The sequence below is a fragment of the Papaver somniferum genome, unplaced genomic scaffold (genome assembly GCF_003573695.1).
Source record: "Papaver somniferum cultivar HN1 unplaced genomic scaffold, ASM357369v1 unplaced-scaffold_19, whole genome shotgun sequence".
NCBI lineage: Eukaryota > Viridiplantae > Streptophyta > Magnoliopsida > Ranunculales > Papaveraceae > Papaver > Papaver somniferum.
In genome coordinates, this window is record NW_020628818.1 from 366,446 (window position 1) to 390,193 (window position 23,748).

Sequence of the window (23,748 nt, forward strand, 5' to 3'; positions counted from 1 at the left end):
TTAAATGTTTCATCCATGAATAAACTATGAATTCGTCTGTCTAATTCGGAATCACATCCCAAAAATTCATATAAACCATTTTCTCTCAAAAATACTTATTGCAGGCCAAATTTGTAGTCATATTTAATAGGTATCGCCCAACCAATGGTTTATACACGTTTTTGTATGAGATATTACAGAAAAAATTATCACTTACATAAATCTAGGGTTTAGATTGTGTACACCAAAATAAAATGGTACGGTGCAAAATTATTTTTTTACCTTGTCGGCCGGCCACTTAAGCTGACCTTACACTACAGTATCCTGATAGATCCTTTACGTGTGTAATCTCGTAAAATGGGCTAAAAACAGGAAGCCCACCCTTCCCCAGTTCCTTATATCCGATCGAATCCCTCCAAAAACCGCGAACAAACGATAAGAAAACGAGTGAAATTCAGTGAAAATCTAAATCGAATTTCAATTTTTTCCCGCCTTCTCATTTTACCCCAATAAAAATGCTTGTTAGCTAGAAGTAGCTCTAATCTCTCCAAATAAAAAAATGAAGACGACGCAGAGATTACCAGCGTGGCAAATATTCTCCGACGACGGTAATAGTTACCGATGGGTTGCTCACGGTCATGATAATAATACTAGATCTGAAGAAAAACCTAGGGTTGTGACTCAACATGAAAAAAACCCTAATTCTCGTCTTCCTTCGATGCAAGATCTCTTGTTTCAAGGTTAACAACAATTTCCTTTAATTTCTCTTTCTCTTTTCTCACATTTAATTAATTAATTACATAGACGGGATTTGATTTTGTTTGCAGGATCTTCAAAGCTGTTTCAAAGTAATGAATTGAACAATGAGAGTCCACCTATGTTTAGAACTGGATTAGGGAAATCTGTTGCGGTTAAGAAATCTTCAATTTTAAAAGCTTTGTCTGTTCTTGGCGAGGATACTGTTCAATACGGAGGAGGTAATTTTGTTGTTTTTCTTTTGGATTTTGTATGATTGGTCTTAATTGTATCTCTTATTCAACTAATATTGACATTCAAGTATTAGAAGCATACTTAATCTTAGACAAATCAACAAATAGTAGCTTGAATAGGGTTTAATTTAGGTCGATCCTTGACATCTTGTGCAGGTCAAATGCAAGGTGGAGATAATGGACATAGTTTCTCAAATACAGTTTTCCAAACTGGGTCTGGGAAAACAGCAAATGTTTCTGTTCTTGGTGAGGATAATGTTTTTAATGGACGAGGAGGTAAGTTTGTATGATTGTTCTGAATTATGTTTCTTATTCAACTAATTTTGACATTTAAGTATTAGAAGCATACTTAATCTTGGACAAATCGTTTTCGATCCTTGACATCTTGTGCAGGTCAAATGCAAGGTGGAAATAATGGACATAGTTTCTCGAATACAGTTTTCCAAATCGGGTCTGGGAAAACAGTAAATGTTTCTGTTTTTGGTGAGGATACTATTCTTAATGGAGGAGGAGGTAATTTTGTATGATTGCTCTGAATTATGTCTCGTATTCAACTAATTTTGACATCAAGTATTAGAAGCATACTTAATCTTCGACAAATCAACAACTAGTAGCTTGACATCTTGTGCAGGTCAAACGCAAGGTGGAGGTAATGGACATAGTTTCTCGAATACAGTTTTCCAAACCGGGTCTGGGAAACCAGTAAATGTTTCTTCTGCGGGGCTTATGAGAGCTAAGACACTTTTGGGTTTGGATGGAGACTCTAGTCAGTTGTCAAATAGTGATTCAGAAGCTTGGGGAAAGTCATTTCAGTTGGAAGAGAAAATTGAGGGGCGTACTAATGCGTTTGTAACTTCTAAGTCAATTTATACGTGTGCTACCGACTATCCAACTGATACATATATAACAGAAGATAATCCGGAGAAAGAGGTACTGCCAAGTATCTTGGCATCTGAAATCCACAATTCCTCTTCTAAACCATCAGCAATCAAATTCCAAACTGCAGGAGGAAGGTCTATATCAATTTCCGATGATGCATTGCGACGTGCTAGAAGTCTTCTTGGCGACTCAGAAATTGATTTGTTAAAGAATGAAGGAAGTCTAGACACTCCAGGGTTCTCATCATTTGAGAAAGACAACCCATTTAACAAGATTCCGCTAAACAAAGAAAGTGATCCTTCTGCACCTTGTTTGAGCCAAGCTCATACAGTTAACAGCCACAGTTCTAACGGGATTCTTCCCACCAAAGGGACCTATTTGAAGCATAAGCAGTTTCCTGCTGATTTAGAAGCTCGGAATCCGGGGGATAACTTGGTTAAGCAAATTAATGGAAATGGGTTGCCATACCGAGGAAATTGTGCTAAAGATAGTAATATTAAGCCTTCAAGGAGTGAATTCAGTTCACCCTATATGGTTGCTGGAAATTCTAGGGAGAAGGATATTGGTTCAAGAGTGAAAATAGTGGGAAGACCACTAAGTAAACCATTGGTTGACATATCAAACATCGTCGGCATTGCTCCCAGGAATGGACCCTCTGAACCTCATGTTGCAGTCAGAAACTCTTTGACTAAGGATATTGGTTCAACAGTAAACACAGTGGGAGCACCGCCCAGTGGGCCATTTATTGATACTCCAAATAACATCGGTGCTGCTTGTGGGAATAAAAAACAAGTAACTTCTGATAAGAGGAAACTTGGAAGTAGAAGTTCCCCCTCTCCATTCAAAAGGCCTCGCTGTTCTCGGTCTGTTTCTATCTTATCTTTTCATTTATAGTGGTTTTTGTGTAGCATATTCTTATCGAGGGTGTTTTTCAGGTTTTCCGCTCCTCTGGACAGGAATATTTCTTTTGTACTACCTAATGGTAAATTGGTAATTGATTTGAATAACGTTGGTTTATTACTTAATATTTATGCTCTCTTATTGAGTTCCCTAGACTGTATCAGCAACATGTGAAAATTCGCTTGCCAAACCAAAGGTCTCCAGGAAATATCCATTCCCAATTGCAGGAGGACAATTAAAGAATACTTTGGGGGCCTCCCCGAACCAGCACTGGTAACATACTCTCTCAATGAACTGCATCTCATCCTTAAGAATATACTATCTTAAAGGTACTAATATATTGTTAGCATATATGCACTTTATTAGTTGGAAAAAATAGAAAACAGCGTGAAATGCATGAGTGCTGACCGTGCTGAGGCGTACATGTTCCTTGATGCTTCTAGCTTGGATGTAATAGGAGCAGAAGGTTTTCATCAGATGTTGGTTCGTTCTGGTGCTTCCATGCTCAATAGAGAGTAATTCTTACTACCCTTTTGCTCTTAGTCCGCAACATTTCTTCAAAAGCATTAATATTAATTTACAACCTTGGAAAGGAAGGAAGGTCTATATTTTAATTTTGGCCTCAGGGTTTAACATGTTAAACTAGTAGTCTAGTGACAGAGGGTTCTGCATGTTCTAATAGCTCTAATGCTGATGCACTTGGATGCTTGACTTATGCACAGTAGTATTCACTCCTTTACTTTGTCAAAGCTGTAAAAAGAATCAAGACTATGTAAGGATTGTTGGGCGAATGGACTAGGCAGGAATGAGTGCATTCACGCATCATCCTGCCAGTTGGAGATGGTGGGGACCGTCTCTCCTATGAAATTGTTCCACAATATGTGTATGCCACACTGTTTGATATTGGAGCAGATATGTCAATTTGATATGATGCATTATCAATAATTCACATTCATCTTCTTCTGACCCCTCTCTGTTTTTTTTTGTTTAGATGGGTTGTGAATCACTACAAGTGGATAATTTGGAAATTAGCTTGTTATGGAAGAGGCTATCCAGAAAAAGGTGCCATGGAATATTTGACAGTGCTGAATGTGCTTGAAGAGTTAAAGTACAGGTAATTAAGTCGTCTAATGTGCAAGGTCTTTTTTTGTTAAATGAGGTTCTACACATCCACCCACCAGGTTTTGATTATCTCAGATAATAATTTATAGGTATGAGAGGGAAGTAAATCATGCTCATAGATCTGCAATAAAAAGAATTCTGGAAGGGGATGCTTCAGCTGCTTCAATGGTGGTGTTATGCATTTCTGCTGTTCGTTTTAACCCAAACCAAGAACTTGAGGCAGGACATGGTATGGCTCCAGGTGAAGAAGCCAAGAAGCCAAGTAGTGTTGCAAAGATAGAGTTAACTGATGGATGGTAAATATGCATCACTCTTTTCCTTCCATGCAGTAAATTACTACCTGAGTTGTTAACTTCTTTGCCACCCAGGTATTCAGTAAATGCCACTTTGGATGTAGCGCTGACAAATCTGCTCATTGCTGGAAAACTGTTCGTGGGCCAAAAACTTCGGGTAATCTACTTATTGTCGTGTTGATGAATAACTGTTGTTTAAGAGATTTTTTTTTTTGATTTGTTTTTCTCTGCTACTGAAAATTAATGCATTGTGGTTTGAAGATCTGGAGAGCATCGTTATGTGGATGGGTTGCACCCACTTCACCTCTTGAGGTTCGTGGTGGCTTTTGTTTCAAGTTGTAGTGTAACTTTTCTCTTGTAGTTCCGTATTTTTCTCATTTGCTATTGCTTTCACTTTTCAGGCATCTAAAACTGTTAGTTTACCCTTACACATAAACGGGACATACAGAGCACACTGGGCTGCTCGGTTGGGGTTCTGTAAGCACTGATCACATTCCTGCTAGTATTGTTCCCATGTATTTCCCGTATGGTTGTCTTATATTTGCATTTTACTTTTGTGTAATTTTGTGGCTCCTTCATCTATTTTCCAGGTAAGGAACTTGGACCTCCCTTGGCTTTCAGGTGTATCAAGGCTGATGGTGGTCTGGTGCCCAGGACACTCGTCGGAGTAACACGAGTTTATCCTGTTCTCTATAAGGAGAGGTTAATTATAATTTATCCTTCTACACTGTTAAGTTGATTAGTTCGACAGCTGATTTTTAAATCACTGCTGTACGCTTGACATTCAGGTTAACTGATGTAGACTCTGTTGTGAGATCAGAAAGGTTGGAGAACAAAGCCCGTCAACTGTACAATGAAAGGTTTGTATCCTATACTTTTAACTCATGATAGTTTTCTATGTATTATATAACTGTCAGGTTTATAATTCCCTTATTTTGTATGTCAATTCAAGACTGACAATAGGGTAGCTCTCTATCTCACTATATCCTTTTTTAATTGTAGTACCTAAAACTTGTTGATTCATAATTGCAGGCGGTCCACAATTGCAGAAGGTATTGCATTGGAGTTGCAAAGGGAGGTCTCTAATTCACATGGCAAGAATGACAGTGACAGTGAAGAAGGGGCACAAATCTTTAAGATCCTTGAGGGAGCTGCTGAGCCGGATGTATTAATGGCAGACATGAGCGCTGAGCAATTAAATTCTTTTTCTATTTATAAAACAAAACAAGAGGTATGTGTTTAAAGCTTTAGTTGGATTTTACTTTTACGAAATTGATTGACTACATGCAATGTTAACCTCAGGCAATCAGGCAGTCAAATATGCAGAAGGTTGTTGAGAAAGCATTAGAAGATGCTGGACTGAATGAGAGACTAGTCACCCCATTTATGAGAGTAAGGGTGGTTGGTTTAACTAGTAAAGATTCCAAGGGGCAAAGCTGTACTAGAGAAGGCTTGATAACAATCTGGAGCCCAACAGAGAAGCAGGTCCTGTTAATTCCTTGCACAGCTACCAATCATAGAAATTGAATAGTTTCATCCTTTTTTGTCAAATCTATTGTGTTTTGGATTAAATGTTTCTTAGATTTATTGAAGAGCATTTGCTAATGTTTTCGCTGTTGCTTCTGCAGCAACTTGAGCTCGTGGAAGGACAGGCATATATTGTTTCAGGGCTTAAACCCCTGAAATTAGATTCAAATACCCTGTACATTCAAGCCAATGGTTCTACCATTAAATGGCAGCCATTAGCTTCCTTAGCAGCTGCAAGTTTTGAGTAAGTGTTGTTTCTCATAGCGTTAACAAGAAAACTCGGGTTCAAATAAAATATGAGAAAGTGTCTATCGTTTCAATGTAAGCACCAAAACTGAGTCCAATTAACACTTCCACTCTCTGTAGATCATTTTTCTCCCCTCGCAAATCAATCTTCTTGTCAAATATGGGTGAAGTTTCTCTAGCCAGGTCTCTCTCTCTCTCTCTCTCTCTCACTCTCTCTCAGTTATTGGTAAGGATTATGCTTATTTGTGTTTTGTGGCCTCAATCAGTGAATTTGATATTGCTGCCGTAGTTGTGTATGTTGGAGAGTCTTACACATCTGGCCATCAAAAGAAGCAGTGGGTGTTTGTAACAGATGATTCCATGTCAGGATCGAAATCGCTTGCAGAAGGTTCTTCCAATTGTTTACTTGCTATCAGTTTCTGCTCACCCAGTATGGGTAAAGATTCATTTGCATCGATCAGTTACACCCTTGAAGGATCAACTGTGAGTACAACATGTTTGCTAGATAAAGCTAACTTTGATCTATTGTGTCTTAAGTTTGCTCGATATATTGCCAGTTGTTGGAACTACTGCTGTTTCTGCTTGTGCCTCCCAAGCCATTTTCCATGTGACATCCGATTTTGTGTGAATCTCTGTAGGTTGGCTTCTGTAATCTGGTGAAGCGAGCAAAGGACCAAATGAACAATCTATGGGTGGCAGAGGCAACAGATAATTCAGCATATTCCCTTTTTAATGACCTTCCTGCTTCTTCTCACCTCAAAATAGCTGCCACTTCTGCTTACAGATGGGCAAAGATCTCTTCTTCGGTATGCATTTCAGTATCCAATTCCAATATGATGGTGAACTATGAGCTGGACTGTTTTTGAGAAAACTTTTATCTTTGCTTTTGTTGCACGCAGACTATTCAAAAGCTCAGGGAGAGGGTTCTATTTATTCTTGGAGATTCTAATCCTCCTAATAGCTAGGATTTGTCACAACTTATTTGCACAAAGTGGTAAGTGAACCTCTTGCAATACATTATTTTAACTATATTGCGGTTAGAAACTGTAAGTAGACTGTAGATATTACTTGTGTTTACCGAAGAGTATGTCTTGTACAATCAGTTTTTTTCGTACTTCTGATCTTGTGACTCTTTATTCTGTGTATAAAATATCTAGTTTTGTTGATCGAAATGAATAAAACTTATATTGCGCTCTAATGAAAGGGCAATTGATTAACTTAAAAACACCAGTATGCTGACTCTAATTACTTTCTTTCTTGTAGAATCAATTTTGAACTGGAAGTGTAAATACAGATTCTGGGCCGAGAACCGTTTCAAGGACATGAGCACGGCTGTACAGGGTAAGACAATGTGGCAGCTTGTTCAAGCAGCGGAGTCACTCGTGGTTTATGTAAAGAAACAAACAGGCAACCCTTTACAGAGAAGCATTCTTTCAAGACATACTTGCATTTGGTTAGGTCTTTCACTACTATTGACATGGGCAGCTGCTTCAGGGTTAGGCTTCACATAATTACTAACACGTATGATCGGGAGTCTAGTCTTTTTGTAACTTTCAGTTTTCTGCTAGCTGCATAATCTACTTCTGGTAGATGTTGTATACATTCTCATTCTTCATAATAATAGAGGAATTCGGCAAGCGTTAAATGTTGTCCCCCGACTAAGATTTCGGATGTCGCAGGAGTTTTTTTTCTTCACGAAAGAGTATAATAACTTTTAAAATCACTTTTTGTCTAGAGTTTTTATCAGGATAAAATTTAGCCTGAATCTATATAAATAGATCCGGCCAACCAAACTACTTACTTCTTCCAGGTGATATCTCCGGTTTGCTTCTTTTTGATTTCAGGTATTACTATCTGCACTTGCTCTTTTTTTAAGTACTTTAGAATGGCTTTTGAAACTCCTTCAGTAGCGATTTCAAAAGAAGATAGTTTGGAGTTTAAAAATAATCCTTTATTGGAAGATTTTGTTTTTCCTCCTTTTGATGTTATTGAACCCAAACATGTCCGGCCTGGAATTAAAGCTTTATTGAAACAACTTGAGAATGATTTGGTTGTATTAGAGAAATCAGTAGAACCAACATGGTCTAAGTTAGTTGATCCATTGGAGAAGATTTTGGATCGACTACAACTAGTTTGGGGGATTATTCACCATCTTAATAATGTTAAAAGATTCTGCTGAACTCCGTTCCGCTGTTGCAGAAGTTCAGCCAGAGAAAGTTAAGTTTCTGCTTAGACTGGGACAAAGCAAACCAATTTATAATGCATTCAAGGCCATTCAGGAGTTATCTGAATGGCAGACTTTGAGCGGTTCTCGTAAACGTATCGTCCAATGGAAAATAAAAGAGGCTGTTCTTAATGGCGTGTCACTTGAAGATGATAAAAGAGAACAGTTTAATGAAGTGCAACTGGAGTTGGAGAAGTTCGGCAAGAAGTTTGGGGAGAATGTTATGGATGCAACCAAAAAATTTGAAAAGTTAATTACGGATAGAAAAGATATGGATGGGTTGCCTGCTTCAGCACTTGCTCTAGCTGCACAAATTGCAGTCTCCAAGGGGCTTGAGAAAGCTACTGCTGAAGATGGTCCATGGATGATAACATTAGATCCTTCGTGCATTAAATCTGTTGCGACTCACTCGAGGAATCGTTCTTTGCGTGAGGAAGTCCATAGAGCTCGTGTAACCCGTGCCTCTGAACAACTCCCCGATTATTGACCAAATCCTGAAGCTTAGGTTGGAGAAGGCTAAGCTTCTTGGTTACAACAACTATGCGGAGGTTAGCATGGCAATGAAAATGGCTACTATTGACAAAGCAAAGCAACTCCTAGAAAAGGTCAGGACTGCTGCATGGAATGCTGCAGTACGAGATATGGAAGACCTTAAAAAAATTCTCACCAGAGCAGGGTGCTGTGGAAGCCAATGATTTGAGTGAATGGGATATTAGCTTCTGGAGTGAGAGACTGCGCGAGTCGAAGTATGACATAAATGAGGAAGAGTTACGTCCGTACTTTTCATTGCCAAAGGTTATGGATGGCCTCTTTGGTCTTGCAAAGAGGCTGTTTGATATTGATATTGAGGCAGCGGATGGCCTAGCTCCAGTGTGGAACGATGATGTTAGATTTTACCGGGTTAAAGACTCCTCAGGTAATCCTGTTGCGTATTTTTATTTTGATCCGTATTTTCGTCCATCTGAAAAAAGGGGAGGTGCCTGTATGGGTGATGCTGTTGCTCGAAGTCGTGCTTTTGCACCTGATGGTACCTCCGCCAGACTGCCAGTTGCTTATGTGGTGTGCAATCAATCACCACCAGTAGGGGATAAGCCAAGCATTCCAACATTCCGTGAGGTTGAGACTGTTTTTCATGAGTTTGGCCATGCATTCCAACATATGCTCACTAAGGAAGACGAGAGTCTGGTTTCTGGTATGCGGGGTATAAAATGGGATGCAGTGGAATTGCCTTCTCAGTTCATGGAGAATTGGTGTTACCAGAGGGATACTTTGTTCAGCCTTGCGAAACACTATGAGACTGGAGGGACGCTCCCAGAAGAAATTTATTTTAAACTCCTTGCAGCAAGGACATTCCGTGCAGGCTCACTAGACCTCCGCCAGATACTATATGCAAGTACTGATTTGGAGCTGCACGCGAACTACATTCCTGGTGGTTCAGAATCAATCTTTGATGTTTGGCGCAGAGTGATCGAAAAAACTCAAGTTATCGCACCATTGCCAGAGGACAGGTTCCTTTGTGCTTTTAATCATATCTTTGCAGGTGGATTTGAAGATTATGCAGCAGGATACTACAGTTACATGTGGGCAGAGGTGTTATCAGCTGATGCTTTCTCAGCATTTGAGGATGTTGGGTTGGACAATGAAACAGCTGTCAAAGAGATTGGTCACAAGTTCCGCGACACAGTTCTTGCTCTAGGGGGTGGAAAACCGCCACTCGAAGTTTTTGTTCAGTTCCGAGGGCGCGAACCATCTCCTGAGGCACTTCTCAGGCGTACGGCCTTTTAACAGCTGCAGCAGTGTCTGTTTAGTTTATGCTTTACGATCGTTTTTCAGCAACAGGATTTAGACTACTGGCTATTTTAGGTTTTTACTCGCTTTTGCACAACTTTTTCTACATTTATATTAGTAAATTTTCTTCTAAGTAGTTGCAAAACTTGATTTTTATTTTTTCATCTTTAGGAAAAGTTACACTTGTGGTGAACCTCCTGGGTTACTCTTTTCTGTAACACAGAAGTAAAAACAAATGTGAAGTGAATTTTTTCTAGTTTCTTCAGGGTTCATCAGACTCATGAGTTTCATACATTATTCTGATTCTTGGAGATAAAAGTTACCATTAAGTGTGTGAAGAGCTTCACACATGTAAGAGTGAAAGCTTTTGATTCTTTTACTGCAATATTCCTTGGTACATTGACATCATTACCCTTTCTCAAAAAGCATCACGGTTTGTCATATATAAAGGGGTTCATGGATTTTCACTCCCTGGTTGTGAAGTTCATAAACTGCAACATATCTCAAACTTGGAGAGGAGGTAATAATCATCATGGTAATGAAAGAAGATTTGAAGAGTGGTGTAAGAGGTTGTATCAAGACAACTAAGGGTCCATGGCTGGTGATGAGAAAGAAAAAAGATGGTTCTTTGGTTACAAGTTATCGTGATCCTACTCGCATTGAGCGTGAGAGAAATAAACAGAGAGAGCGAAACCGAAGGCTGGTGGCTAAGAAAATATTTGCAGGTCTTCGAAGTAATGGGAACTATCAACTGCCCAAGCATGCGGATAATAATGATGTGCTCAAAGCACTTTGTAGAGAAGCAGGATGGGATGTTGAAGATGATGGAACTATTCGTAAAAAGGTGCCATCAACGGATATGGGAAATTCTTCAAATAGTAACAATGTAGAGACTGAATCAACCCACTGCGAAAATGCTTCAGTTCAGGTTGAAAACTGTAACACGGCGGTGAACACTGCAATCATGGGTTTGGAAAGCGAAAATCTTGATGGCGGAAACACTACAAGTCAAGTGAATGATGCAGCAAGAAGTTTTCCGATTAATTGTGGAAGTATTCCTACTGGTAATTACCATGAGATGTCAAGCTCGTCAAAATTTAACTCAGCAACTGAGTCTCTCAACCAGGAAATAACTTGTACTCGAGTTGAAGGAATCAACTTGGATGGAATTAAGTCATTCTTACGGGCACAATCTTACATGAACTTTCCTTCTAGCTCGAATCACTCGAGTTGTCTAAACCTCACTTTATCTCTATGAAGCTGCCTTATTGAGGTTTTAGCCAGCTATTTTGTAGGGTGTTTAAACTTCAAAGCATTTGAGATTGGATTTTTTTTTTGAAAGAAAATAGTCATGGTCATGGTAACCAAAGAGAAAAATCATTAGCAAAAACGTTTTTATGAAGTAACTTTAAATTGGTTATGGAAATTATTTTCCTCCTAATTAACCCAAATTTTACAGCCAATTATAGTGATTTATTTACCAATGCTACATATTCCTTGTTACAACTGCCAATTCCGTCAAATTTCATGATGCATCCTCCCTCCGCAACAAACATTCACAAATCACAACAAAAGGAAAAAACTCAATTATGCTGTTCTTAATGGCTATATTGGTCAGTGAATTCTGAATCTTGACACATGGTGGATTGAATTGATCAAACAAAATTGTAGATTTGTTTAATGGGACGATAACATGTAACATCATTTATTACAAAAGTCAGTTGTTGAATAATAATAATATAAATCGACAACACAACACAACAAGGTATCACTCAGATTTTGCTGAAGGAAGGCCGGGTCTATGTGGTACCCTGGAATATAGTAGCCTTTTTAACCAATCCATTACCATCAAACTAAATTAGTTCTTTAATTAAGAAAACTAAGCAAGAAAGGGACTTTCACTTGAAATTCCATTCAACATCACTGTCTCAACTCAAACCCAAATCTGTGACTAACCCTCTTCCTTTTTTCTCCATTCTCTCTTTATGATGCAGAGATGGAAAAGAAAACCAGCAAAATTTCCTCTAATTGCATTAATCTTCTCTGTTTGTATAGTAATTTCAATCCTGTACAATGAACGTAAGATTCACACTGTTTATGAAAATAAACTACAAAAAACAGCTTCAACTGAAGAAGTAATAGAAGAAGAAGGAGTAGGAGTAGTAGAAGAAGAAGTTCCCATTACTCAAATATCATCAGAAGCTGACCAACAATCATTAAACCCTCCAAATATCTCAATCCACAGTAACCCAAAGCCAGTTCCTGGTTAGTTAATCTCTTAATTTTGTAAATTTCATCAAGAAATTCTTGTTTTTTTTTGATCTAATGATTGTTTTTCACTTTCTAATTTCAGCTGATTTGGATAGATTCACAACATGTACATCTACTAGAAGTTATAATGGGGGCAGAAAAACAAGGAAAGTTATTGGTTTAGCAAACCCCTTAGCTAAAATTGGAGGAGGGAGTAGTTCGGATAGCTGTGATTTGTTTTCTGGGAAATGGGTTTTTGATAATACTTCATACCCACTATACAAGGAATCCAAGTGCCCTTATATGTCTGATCAGTTGGCTTGTCAAAGACATGGTAGATCAGATTTGATGTACCAGAATTGGAGATGGCAACCTCATAACTGCAACTTAAAAAGGTAAGCAAGACTAGTCCTGTTAAATTCAGTAGTAAATAAGAGGTTGTGTCTTATTTGGGGTTCTTAGACTAAGTCATGAAGTTGCCATACTTCTCAAAGTTGCCTTATTTGATTGTTTTGGGTGGTTTCTTTGAATTTTGATAGCTGGGCTATGTCTTTAATGTCTGTTCGATTTTGTGTCTTGAAGGTTGAATGCAACTGAGATATGGGAAAAGTTGAGAAATAAGAGGTTGATGTTTGTTGGGGACTCACTGAATAGAGGACAATGGATATCAATGCTGTGCTTGTTAGAATCGGTGATTCCCAATGATAAAAGAACTATAACACCTCAAGCCCCACTCACCGTATTCAGGGCAGTGGTAAGTGAAATCCTACTTTGTAAATTTTGAGGTTTCAAGCTTCTCTGAACCTTCATTATGTAATGTGGAACATCTTAAAGTCTTTAGTTGCCTGGTGTTGATCCGTAAAATGTGACTGGTTGTTTTTATGTGGTGTAAGATGATTGGTTAACAACTTAAAAATATGCATATGTGTGTTGTAACTTAGGAATACAATGCGACGGTCGAGTTCCACTGGGCACCGCTCCTAGTTGAATCCAATGCAGGTGATCCGGTGAACCACAAAGCAGATAATAGGATAATTCGTCCGGATACTATTCTCAAACATGCAGCTGAATGGGATAAGGCTGATATACTGATCTTTAATACATACTTGTGGTGGAGACAAGGTCCCGTTAAAATGTTGTAAGTAAAATCTCTAGCCTAACTTGGTTTTGACAAGTTTTCAGTTTTTGTGAAAATTTCTGAATGCTCTTTGTCATAGATGGAGTACCGAAGAAAATGGGGTTTGTGAGGAATTAGATGGAATGGGAGCAATGCAGCTGGCAATGGAGGCATGGGCAGAATGGGTGGCTACGAAGGTGGATCCCATCATGAAGCGGGTCTTCTTTGTCACTATGTCCCCTACCCATATGTGGTATGTTCTCATCGATATTGTTTTCATTATGCTTAGGAAGAAAATTAAATCTACTTTTGGTAGCATAAAGAGTTGAATGTTAGCATGAGGTAGTGTTCTGACATTGACAAAAAGCTTCCTCATATACCCTGCAAAAAGGAAATGCCTATTGATTCTTATATTTCGTTCCACACCTAGCATTAGCAGTGAACCAGATTTTTATTTACAGTTAAACAGCCAAAACTAAGGTGTTACTTTGGATCTACATTAAGACAAAGGTTAGGTGTAACTATGGAAGTAATTCTAATTAGTAAGTCGAATCATAGGCCCCTCATTTCCAATCTGTCTATATATGCTGGCAGAAAAATGGTGTATTAATTGGATGATAAAGAGCATGGCTGGTGGACAGGAATAGTTACTGATAGCATTCCTCAAGTAAATCATCTGATTTACAGTTAAAATAACTCGCGGGCTTTAAAAAATAGTACATTTTAAAGTACAGTGAAAATTTATGTTTTCCGTTTTGCCTTGTCCACATGTAGGTTAGTCTACTCTCACCCTTTTACATGGCCTAATTTGCACCAGATATATTTGAATATTTTTTGAAACAGTAATTTCTCTTCCTATTGTAATTCATGTTCGTATATGCTCATCTTCTACTTTTTCATGTATGCATATGCGAGTTGTTAATGGCTAATAGATTTGCGCAGCTTAGCATATTTGCATTCTACTTTTGAGAATTTCAATAAAGAAAAGATGGAAATTATTCTTGATTTCTAAATGCAGGAGCCGAGAGTGGGAACCAGGGACAGAAGGCAATTGTTACCAGCAGAGGACACCCATAACCACGGAAGCTTACTGGGGAAGTGGTTCAGATTTACCCACAATGCGGATGGTGGACACAGTTCTATCCAGGCTGGGCTCAAAAGTTTCTGTTCTCAACATCACTCAGCTCTCTGATTATCGCAAAGATGGACACCCTTCAATCTTCAGAAAGTTCTGGGAAGCTCTGAGCCCCGAGCAGTTATCAAACCCTCCTTCCTACTCTGACTGTATTCACTGGTGCTTGCCTGGCGTTCCCGATGTCTGGAATGAACTTCTTCTTCAATCTTTGTAGACATTGCATATATTTCTCAGACCCACTAGGGGTCCTGGAAAAAAAAACATAGTTGACGTCAAAATATTCTCAGGTATAGGTTTCACAACTTTTCATTTTGTTCTTTGCTTCTTATTAGATAAAAACTAACTCAAATTTACAACGTACGTGCTAAAAGTATTCATTAGGGCAGTAAGTAAGCATAAAGGAGCTCATTCCAAGTATCAGGGACTCCAGGAAGGCACCAGTGCATACAGTCAGAATAACTAGCAGGGTTTGCTATTTGTTCTGGAGTTAATGTATCCCATATTCTTTTATACATAGAAGGATGGGCTTCTTTTCTGTATTCTGATAGTTGTGTAATATTCATTATTTTCACATCAACACCTTTAACTTTTAATTTATTGACTGCACTCTCCACGGCCTTCATAATGTCTGGATTTGTTCCTTTACCCCAGTAATGTTCTTGTAGTATCGGTTCTGTTTCGCTGTAACAGTTTCCTACTTTTCTCATTCCCCATTCAGCTGCCCTGCAGCATTTTGATGATTGAGAAATTGAGAGATTGTAAAATGTGTTTACAGTTAAGAGTTGAATAGAGGACATTGTAGATGGATAGAGATGATACCTATCATGTGTTGGTGACATGCTGTTGAAAAACAATTGTGTCCTTGTACGGTTGATACGATTTTCAAGCCAGTCGGACCATGCTTTTAGAGCCACTTCAAAATTGCCCACCATTCCTAAATCTTTGTAGATTCCTTCATCAGGTTTTTCGAAGGATCCCCACCTGTTCACAAACATGATATTCATTAGCTCAACACAATGGCAGTCATAGATATTTCACATCCAGCTCTTAATAGTTGCATGGCTGCAAATTGCTCAAGAAATCCAATGCTTTCAGTATGGTGCATTTAGCTGATAATTGGTTTGTGAAACTTACAAGACTTCCAGTTTTGGGACTTTCCACCAAAGGTAGGAATCAAAGACAAGTATATCAGCATCAGTCCAGTGAATCGCATGTTTTTCAATAGCTCCAGCTCTGACTATTCGATGTGGTACTCGGTGGTACACCGGATTATCCGAATTTGATTCAACCATCAATGGTGCCCAGTAAAATTCAATGGTTGCATTATATTCCTAAACATGTTTGTTGACAATCAAAGATCAATTTAAACCGATAATAATGTTTCCTCGGGTACAAGCTAGGCTGGACCTAAAACCATTTGCATTTATGTCCTGGAGTTTAGATTAGAGCATAGAACTTACAATGGCATTAAAGATTCTGAAAGAACCGGTGATGTTCACAGACTTGAATGCTGATGGGATAACAGATTCCACCAGACAAACCATGGAAACCCATTGATTTCTGTTTAGTGAATCTCCAACAAAGACTATCCTTTTTCCTCTCAATCTCTCCAATAATGCTTTGGCGTTGAATCTAGCTTGTTTTAAATTGAACAGTGTAAGTTTATCAATTTTAGACATGTTTTGGTTTGCATATGTTTTCAAAATGAAACCCAAAGACCAAAATGTTAGTTGAATCGGAGCAATTAAGTTAGAAGAATCGTAATAACCTTGGTAAGTCGCACTGGTTGGGTTGCCATCTCCAATTCTGATAGCTTAAATCTTTTCTTCCAAACTTCTCACAGGCAAACTCATCAATCAAGAATGAGCACTGCTTCCAAGAATACAAAGGATTTGTCGAATTATCGTAAACCCATTTACCTGAAAAAAGATCACAACTCGACGGCGGGGTCAATTCGCTGCTAGAGCCCTTCCGCATCGTCTCGTTATAACCCTTCACGGCCATCTCGTTGTGCTTCATTGTTGTCTCGCTGTAACCTATGATTGTCGTCTCGTTGTAACTCTTCATAGTAGTTCTGGACATTGTACTGACACCTTCAAAGAAGGGTCGTTCGCTTTCGCTCATCATATAAACAGCAATAACAACAAAGATGGAGACTAAAATTGTTGTTAGGCTATGTAAACTTAACCCGAAAGTTCCGGCCACCATTGTATAGTCTCTTCCACTACAAGGCTGTTTTCTGTATCTCTTTTATCTGCTTCTGTCTCTGCTCAGTATTGGATTATTAGTGATGATCGAGAATCGGGAGTTGCTGATCATACTGTCTTTCCAAAAGTCTTTGAACTTCTTGGCGTGGACAGTAGTTGCAAAATTAAAAATTCAGGGGATTCTATTTTTATCACCAAAAACATTATTTGATGGAATATGTGTTCTGTAGTTGGGTTGTTGCTGTCCTAGATACCCAATCCCATGTGTCTGTCTATAGCTTATTTTTAATTTAAATTCCGTGAAGTAGCAAATGAGTTTTTGGTTTGCACACCTCCAATAGTCATTGACTATAATGGAGGATTTTTTTCGTGTTGTCAATGGCAGTAATAAATGTTGGAGGATTTTGGGGGATATTGCAGTCATTAAATATTCTCTTGGTATGCGTACGGTGTGAATGTTGCATGTGAGGGTCGTAGATATTGGAAATGAGACTACGAGTAGGGCTGCACAACGGGTAGGGTGGGTAGGATATGGCCTATACCCGCCACCCTACCCGTTTACCGGCGGTTAAGAAAATTTTTACCCGCCATTCTACCCGCCAAATAATGGATAGGGTAGGATACGGTTAAAAAACTGGCGGGTAGGGTAGGGTTGGCGGGTAGGAGCAGGGTATGTGCACTTCTAGGTAGGGTGGGTAGGATATGGCCTATACCCGTCACCCTAACCGTTTACTGGCGGTTAAGAAAATCTTTACCCGCCACCCTACCCGCCAAATAGTGGATAGGATAGGATACGGTTAAAAAACTGGCGGGTAGAGTAGGATTAGCGGGTATGTATAGGATATGTGCACCCCTAACTATGAGAGTGGGGTGCTTTTTAACTTATATACCCATTAAGGAGCATTTAATAACCCACTTTCATCTAGGATTTTGAAATAGTAAACAATCATTTTTGTGCAAATTTATCCCCTTGTACTGGAACTAACGTTATTATATTAATCTTAAATAGCATATTTCCGTTTCAACTTTCGAGTTTCTTAGAAATTTGGACCCAGTCATTTATCACAGTGGGACTCGTAAGCTTTATTCAACAAAAATTTTAATCCTTAATAAACACATTTGTATATCTGGTCCGCTATTTATTTTTAGTTAGTATTTAATCCAACGGTCAATAATAATCACATTAAAACCCTAATTTTCTTAGCTATATTTTTATTTTTGATAACTGAAGAGTTATTATTAATGAGTGAAATTCTGGTCTCCAGTGAGGAGACTACGTATAGAAGTTTCAAAGTTGTTAAAACTCTCGAAAGATAGATCAGATTAAGCTAAAGTATCAGCTAAATCTGGAGATCAAATGATTTAGCTAAAGCATCAGCTACTTGGTTATCATCACGACTGACAAAATCAAAAGTACATGAACTAAAACTGGAGATCAAATGTTTGATTTCTTTTATTAGATTCCTATTCTCCCATTGTATTAAGAGTGAACGACTGTTGATAGATTGAATGACAAGTTTAGCATCCGCCTCTATCTGGGTCTTTGTGAACTGCATTTTCTTAGCCCATTGCAAAGCTTCACGTACAACCATGCACTCCACAACTTCTGGGTTTAAGGCTCCACTTCCATGAGTTCCTTTGACTCTAAGGTAGCTTCCTGCATGATCACGCATTACAACGCCAATTCCAAACTGGTTAGTACATTGAATAAAAGAACCATCAATGTTGAACTTAACAAAGCCTTCTAAAGGTAGTTTTCATCTGGATACTTTATTACTATTGGGTTCAGGGTATAACTGGTTGTCATTAGCATGCATACGAGAAGAAAGATGGTAATTAATTCTATGCACAGTATTATGAGGATTTAGAGAAACTCCCTGGAAAACAACGTCACATCTGTCCTTCCATATTACCCAGGCGCCTGTCATAAGGGAATACAACCATTTATCATCAACAGTTGAGTTAGCAACAGAGAACCAGCTGATAACCCATTCAGAAACTGAGTTGCAGGTTGCTCTGACAACATCTATGTTGATGTTGATACCTCTCCATACAACTCTGGCATGTCTACAATCAAATAAGATGTGCTCCATAGTCTCATCAGCAGCCCCAAAAATATCACATATAATATCCAGCTCATTATTGTACATAGCCCTTCTGCACTTAGTTGAGTGAATATCTCTTATGCATTTCCAAGCAAAGAGTTTCATACGTTGAGAAACTCTACAGCTCCATAGAGTTTTCCACACTCTCTTATTCACGGTAACTCCATGAACTTGAGCTTCTCTGTCATTATATGTTAACATCTTGTAAGTACTCTTCACTGAGAATTTGCCATCTTTTGCCGGCATCCATAGCATTAGATCTTCCTTGCTATTATCTAAAAAGACTTTGGATCTTGAGGGAAGTATCAACATCAAATAAAACAGCTAGTAAACCAACATTTCATTGAGCTGATTCTTCAAGAAATAATTCTGCAACCCTGTCATAAAATCGAAAATGCTCACTCATAGGTATGGGAGGATGGTTCATACCAGGAATCCATCTATCCTTCCATATTATGGTCTTTCTACCATTATTTATTTCCATGAAGTAATTTTGTTGAACAATTAGAAGACCTTGAGTAATGCCATTCCAAGTGTATGAACAGTTTTTAACTGAAATTTTTTGATGGATATATCTCCTGTTTTGAAGTATTTACTTTCCAGAACTTTAGACATCAAGTTATCAGGTTCATTGCATATTCTCCATGAAAGTTTAGTGAGAAGGGCTAAGTTGAGCATCTCCAGATCTCTGAATGCTAATCCTCCCATTTCAGTAGGTCTGCAAACATTTAACCATGCAGTTGGGTTGTGCCCTCTATTGTTGTTGTATCCCCAGAAAAACTTTCTTTCAATACTTGTTAGCTGTTGTAGAAGATTTGCTGGTAATTTAAAAGTACCCATTTGATAAATTGGGATAGAGTTAAGCACATGCTTTATCATTATGCCTCTACCTGCTTGAGAAAGAGAGATGGAAGACCAAGTAGAAAACCTGTTGTCAAAGTTCTCCTTAATACTTTTGAAAGATTCTTGTTTGGAGTGATCAAGAATAAGTGGGGATCCCAGATACCTTTCTTTAGAATTCATTGTTTTAACTCCAAGAATTTGTCTGAGTGTCTCTGCTACTTCAGGCTTAGTTTTCTTTGCTGAAATGAACTGCACTTTTCTCAAAGTTTATAACTTGCCCAGATTGTGTACTGAAGTTTTGTAGTAGCTCAAGTAAATTGTTGACAGAAGAGAGATTTGCTTGACTAAAGATCAAGCAACCATCTGCAAAAAGCAAATGATTAATGGCTGGTGATAAAGCAGCCAATTTAATACCTTTAATAGTTTTATCCATTTGAGCAGTTGAGAGTTGTCTTGAGAGAAACTCCATAACAAGAATAAAAAGATAAGGTGAAAGTGGATCACCTTGTCTGATACCTCTAGAAGGTGAGAAATCATCACATGGTGAGCCATTGAGAATTACTAACAATGTTGTAGTACTGATGCATTGATAGATTAAGTCACAGAAATCTTCACAGAATCCAAAATAAGAAAGAACTTTGATTAAGAAAGGCCATTCTAACCTGTCAAAAGATTTTGACATGTCTAGCTTCAGTGCTAACCAACCTATTTCTACCCTTTTCTTCTTCATTGAATGAATAATTTCTTGAGCTATCACTGTATTATCACTGATTAGTCTTTCTGAAACATAAGCTGCTTGGAAAGGTGATATAATCGTTTCCATAAGAGGCTTCATTCTGTTTACAATTACCTTATAAATAATCTTATATGAAGTATTACACAGACCAATTGGTCTATAATCAGCTGCACTGGTACACTTCTTTTTCTTTGGAATCAAAGAGATATAAGTCTTATTTAACTGCTTGAGAATATGCTTAGTTTAAAAAAACTTCTTAACCATGAGACAAACATCTTCACCCACTATACTCCATTGACTTTTGTAAAAGCCAGCTTGAAAACCCTCTGATCCTGGTGCACTCCAATTCTCCATGCTTTTAAGGGTAGAATGTATTTCCTCATCAGTTGGGATTTTGGTAAGAGATAAATTATCCTCTTCTGAGATAATAGTTGGAAAAATGCTATACATGCCTTCTTCTATGACAGGATTGCTGGTAGTGCTGATATTTTTGAAGTGTTGAGTGAGATGCTGAGAGATTTGATCCCTTGAATGCAACCAGTTATTATCAGAACCTTGAATAGAATCTATGTTGTTTCTGGATTTTCTTCTGTTGACTTTAGTGTGGAAGTACTTGCTACTTGTATCCATATCCTTGATGAAATAGTCTCTGGACTTCTGTTGATAAAACTCAGTCTTAATTTTATGCCACTTGCTCAGTTCATTGTTGATGGTAATAATCTCATTGTTGATGCTTAGAGTTGAAGGCTATTCTTTAAGATTATGTAACTCCAACTGCAGTTTATCAACCTTTTGATTGATATTGCCAAAATGTTCTTTATTCCATAAGGATAACATCCTTCTGGTAATATGTAGTCTATTAACTAACTGAAAAGCTGATGAACCATTTTCACTAGATTTCCAAGCATTAGCAATGAAAGTATAACATGAAGCATCATTTAGCCAAGTCCAGAAAAATTTAAAAGGTTTTCAATAATGAGGTAAGGTAATATCAGTATCTAACATCACATGGGTATGATCACTGACTAGTTGAGCTAGACGTAAAATCCTAGAGTTAGGAAAGATTAAAGACCAATTCCCATTCCCTAAAGCCATATCCTAGTTTTTATAGTGCCAGTACCCATGTTATTGTTGGACCAAGTATAATCTTTTCCTATGAACCCAATATCATCTAGACCACAACTAGAAACAATATTGTTTATCCAGACATCAGAAGAAGAGGAAATACCAACATCCTTGTCAATGATATGAAAGTTTAAATCTCAGAAAACAATCCAAGGATTAGAATTAGCCTTACTAAATTGATGAGTGAAGTTCCACTGCTCATTTTTCTTAGCAAGGTTAGAATAACCATACATACAAGTTAATAAGAACTCTGGTTTACTAGGGTCTGATTGAACCACTATATTAAACATGTTGTAATAAGTATCAACAATGTCACAAGTGAACCCCTGTTTCCAAAGTAAGACTAGACCACCAGATAATCCTACTGGTTCAATGAAAGCAGTATTGGGATAATGAAACTGTTTTAAAAGAGGTTTGCATTTGTTTTGATCTATCTTAGTTTCACAGAGGAATATAATGTCTGGGTTTTGGGTTCTTATGAGATCAATCAAGTGGTTTCTAGTGGTTGCATTTTTGAAACCTTGAATGTTCCAGGAAAGAATCTTCATGTTTAAAAAAACCAAGAGAAATAACAGACAGTGAATAATATAAGTTTTTTGAAGTGCAAGCAAAGTGAATAGAAAATATTGATGAAGAGAACAGTTTTAAGATGAACTAAATTAACTGCAGGGTAATTTAAAGAGTAAATATTTGTGAGTTCAAAGTTTACCTGAATCTCTTTTTCTGTGTTTGCATTTCGGTTATCTCTGGTGGTGACTCTTTGAGCTGTCTGGAGATCAGTGTGGGAAACATTATTGGAAGTGGTGGCTATCAAATCAGCAGTGTTTGCATTAGTGAGACTATCCTCAGTAGTTCGATGTCTTTTTACAAGTCGATTATTTTCTTCGTCTTCCGGACCAGCTGACTTCTTCAAAAAGCAATCCAAATTAATGGCAACATCATCCTTATGATGGACAAAAACTGAAGTCTTCATAATGGTCTTGTTAGTCTTCCTAGATGCAGGTGCATTGCTTGTAGAGTTGAGAATGATATTCTTCCTGATATTTGAAGCCTTTCCAAAGTAATATGGCTTCTCATGAGCTTTATCCAGGAAAATTTTTGCATGTTTGCAAGCGACCTTACAGTGTTTGATGATATAACATTCAGTGCAAATTCCACTTGGCTGCCTCTCATAAAAAAACCTAATCCAGCGAGAGATTCCAGCATTGGTGACAGCTTTAACTCCTCTTCTTAGTGGGTTGGTGAGCTCAATATTAACACAGACTTTTACAGGAGTGTTGCCTACTGGTATCGCATCTTTAGGTTCAATGGCTATGACCTCTCCCATGATTTCACCTATTTTTGTGACTGCAACAACATTCATGTGTGCAGGCAGTAGAGACAATAGATGAATCCAAAACTGTTGGAACTCCCAATGTTTATCTGTATAAATCATGTCAGGAATATAATCGTGTACCATCAGAAGTTTCTTATTGATACTCCAAGGATGCTCATTTATGACTCTGTTCAGCAAACTCCAATAATTAAATTTGAAAATCATTATATTCACATCAGCCTCCACAATTCTTAAATCTTCAGGAGTCATGAAAGGCCATGTGAACCCTATGTATTTCTCCACTGTCTCAGCTTTCATTCTTCCTTCTGTTATGATCTTTCCAATTGCACTTGCTTCCCATGTTGTATCTCCTTCTTTGTCATCTGCTTGAGAAAAATCCGCAATATCAGAAGTGTCTCCAAGTTCCAGAACAGCTTGTTCGAATTTGTTGACTAGATCACCAACTTGATTGGAGTTGTATCCTTCCATTTCAAAGAAGATAAAGTGTTTGATGATGATATTGTTTAACTGACTGCTAGGGTTTATTATATGAAATGGAGGATTAGGGTTTTGAAGATAATTCTAACAAATATTATACCATATTTTTGGCTATTTTCAGAGAAAATCGTTGAATGATTATTCTGTTTTGTATGGTAAGCACTACAGCTGGCTGCTGACCAGAGTAAAATTAGGCCGCTAATTTTCAGCGTGAAACTGTTACTTTTGAAATTCAAAATTTTTGACTTGAGGCAGACTCGGGCTTCATCAATGCTAAAACTCGCTGAGTCGAAACGGTTGTTGTTAATCTTCAACCACCACAAACAATGGATTCCCACACAGATTTCATGTTTAACCAAACGACAGATGACAAGCTCGGCAAACGCCATAATCACAACACAAATAAAGGCAAACTCCATATGAGATAACTCGATCTGAAAACACATATTAGAGAAGAGTAAATTAGTTAG

General features: G+C 38.0%; 4 protein-coding genes and 1 pseudogene across 5 annotated transcripts; 3 read left to right on the plus strand and 2 right to left on the minus strand.

Moving 5' to 3' along the window:
• Nucleotides 1-426: 426 nt before the first annotated feature.
• On the plus strand, nucleotides 427-7,584 carry LOC113338901 (protein BREAST CANCER SUSCEPTIBILITY 2 homolog B-like). The gene is made up of 23 exons (XM_026584297.1): nucleotides 427-719; nucleotides 807-956; nucleotides 1,125-1,244; nucleotides 1,362-1,481; nucleotides 1,600-2,710; nucleotides 2,783-2,829; nucleotides 2,912-2,943; nucleotides 3,114-3,262; nucleotides 3,739-3,861; nucleotides 3,959-4,165; nucleotides 4,238-4,319; nucleotides 4,424-4,474; nucleotides 4,564-4,639; nucleotides 4,753-4,864; nucleotides 4,951-5,022; nucleotides 5,195-5,393; nucleotides 5,465-5,647; nucleotides 5,791-5,933; nucleotides 6,056-6,118; nucleotides 6,202-6,418; nucleotides 6,574-6,741; nucleotides 6,835-6,929; nucleotides 7,199-7,584. Exons 1-22 carry the CDS (start codon nucleotides 539-541, stop codon nucleotides 6,898-6,900), a joined length of 3,672 nt encoding a protein of 1,223 aa, XP_026440082.1. The 5' UTR covers nucleotides 427-538; the 3' UTR covers nucleotides 6,901-6,929; nucleotides 7,199-7,584.
• Nucleotides 7,585-7,820: 236 nt separating this feature from the next.
• LOC113338902 lies at nucleotides 7,821-9,944 on the plus strand (annotated as a pseudogene).
• Nucleotides 9,945-11,759: 1,815 nt separating this feature from the next.
• On the plus strand, nucleotides 11,760-15,096 carry LOC113338870 (protein trichome birefringence-like 35). 2 transcript variants are annotated; one of them, XR_003354875.1, is made up of 7 exons: nucleotides 11,761-12,212; nucleotides 12,301-12,592; nucleotides 12,780-12,951; nucleotides 13,139-13,335; nucleotides 13,415-13,567; nucleotides 14,333-14,736; nucleotides 14,821-15,096. XR_003354875.1 is itself a non-coding variant. In XM_026584270.1 (6 exons), exons 1-6 carry the CDS (start codon nucleotides 11,933-11,935, stop codon nucleotides 14,661-14,663), a joined length of 1,425 nt encoding a protein of 474 aa, XP_026440055.1. In that variant the 5' UTR covers nucleotides 11,760-11,932; the 3' UTR covers nucleotides 14,664-15,062. The 2 variants fall into 2 exon arrangements, 1 of the variants encoding a protein (XP_026440055.1); XM_026584270.1 differs by having other exon boundaries at nucleotides 11,760-12,212; nucleotides 14,333-15,062.
• On the minus strand, nucleotides 14,827-16,908 carry LOC113338871 (protein trichome birefringence-like 34). The gene is made up of 5 exons (XM_026584272.1): nucleotides 16,218-16,908; nucleotides 15,910-16,081; nucleotides 15,584-15,780; nucleotides 15,269-15,430; nucleotides 14,827-15,172 (listed from the first exon to the last, which is right to left on the minus strand). Exons 1-5 carry the CDS (start codon nucleotides 16,655-16,657, stop codon nucleotides 14,827-14,829), a joined length of 1,317 nt encoding a protein of 438 aa, XP_026440057.1. The 5' UTR covers nucleotides 16,658-16,908.
• Nucleotides 16,909-19,830: 2,922 nt separating this feature from the next.
• LOC113338903 lies at nucleotides 19,831-20,970 on the minus strand. Its single transcript, XM_026584298.1, has 3 exons — nucleotides 20,594-20,970; nucleotides 20,267-20,440; nucleotides 19,831-20,182 (listed from the first exon to the last, which is right to left on the minus strand). The coding sequence occupies exons 1-3, from the start codon at nucleotides 20,968-20,970 to the stop codon at nucleotides 19,831-19,833; spliced, it is 903 nt and encodes a 300-aa protein (XP_026440083.1).
• Nucleotides 20,971-23,748: the final 2,778 nt, after the last annotated feature.

What these genes read in the sequence shown, in the direction of transcription:
- LOC113338901 (XM_026584297.1), top strand. Translation starts at nt 539, where the DNA reads ATGAAGACGACGCAGAGATTACCAGCGTGGCAAATATTCTCCGACGAC. An exon ending in TTCTTTTGTACTACCTAATG is followed by an intron (nt 2,830 to 2,911) that starts GTAAATTGGTAA and finishes AGACTGTATCAG; the next exon opens with CAACATGTGAAAATTCGCTT. An exon ending in CGTCAACTGTACAATGAAAG is followed by an intron (nt 5,023 to 5,194) that starts GTTTGTATCCTA and finishes TCATAATTGCAG; the next exon opens with GCGGTCCACAATTGCAGAAG.
- LOC113338870 (XM_026584270.1), top strand. Translation starts at nt 11,933, where the DNA reads ATGATGCAGAGATGGAAAAGAAAACCAGCAAAATTTCCTCTAATTGCA. An exon ending in CATAACTGCAACTTAAAAAG is followed by an intron (nt 12,593 to 12,779) that starts GTAAGCAAGACT and finishes TGTGTCTTGAAG; the next exon opens with GTTGAATGCAACTGAGATAT. An exon ending in CAAGGTCCCGTTAAAATGTT is followed by an intron (nt 13,336 to 13,414) that starts GTAAGTAAAATC and finishes TCTTTGTCATAG; the next exon opens with ATGGAGTACCGAAGAAAATG.
- LOC113338903 (XM_026584298.1), bottom strand. Translation starts at nt 20,970, where the DNA reads ATGGATACAAGTAGCAAGTACTTCCACACTAAAGTCAACAGAAGAAAA. An exon ending in GTTTGTCTCATGGTTAAGAA is followed by an intron (nt 20,441 to 20,593) that starts GTTTTTTTAAAC and finishes AATTGTAAACAG; the next exon opens with AATGAAGCCTCTTATGGAAA. An exon ending in ATGTCAAAATCTTTTGACAG is followed by an intron (nt 20,183 to 20,266) that starts GTTAGAATGGCC and finishes TCAATGCATCAG; the next exon opens with TACTACAACATTGTTAGTAA.
- LOC113338871 (XM_026584272.1), bottom strand. Translation starts at nt 16,657, where the DNA reads ATGGTGGCCGGAACTTTCGGGTTAAGTTTACATAGCCTAACAACAATT. An exon ending in TCAGAATCTTTAATGCCATT is followed by an intron (nt 15,781 to 15,909) that starts GTAAGTTCTATG and finishes AAACATGTTTAG; the next exon opens with GAATATAATGCAACCATTGA. An exon ending in ATGTCACCAACACATGATAG is followed by an intron (nt 15,173 to 15,268) that starts GTATCATCTCTA and finishes AAAATGCTGCAG; the next exon opens with GGCAGCTGAATGGGGAATGA.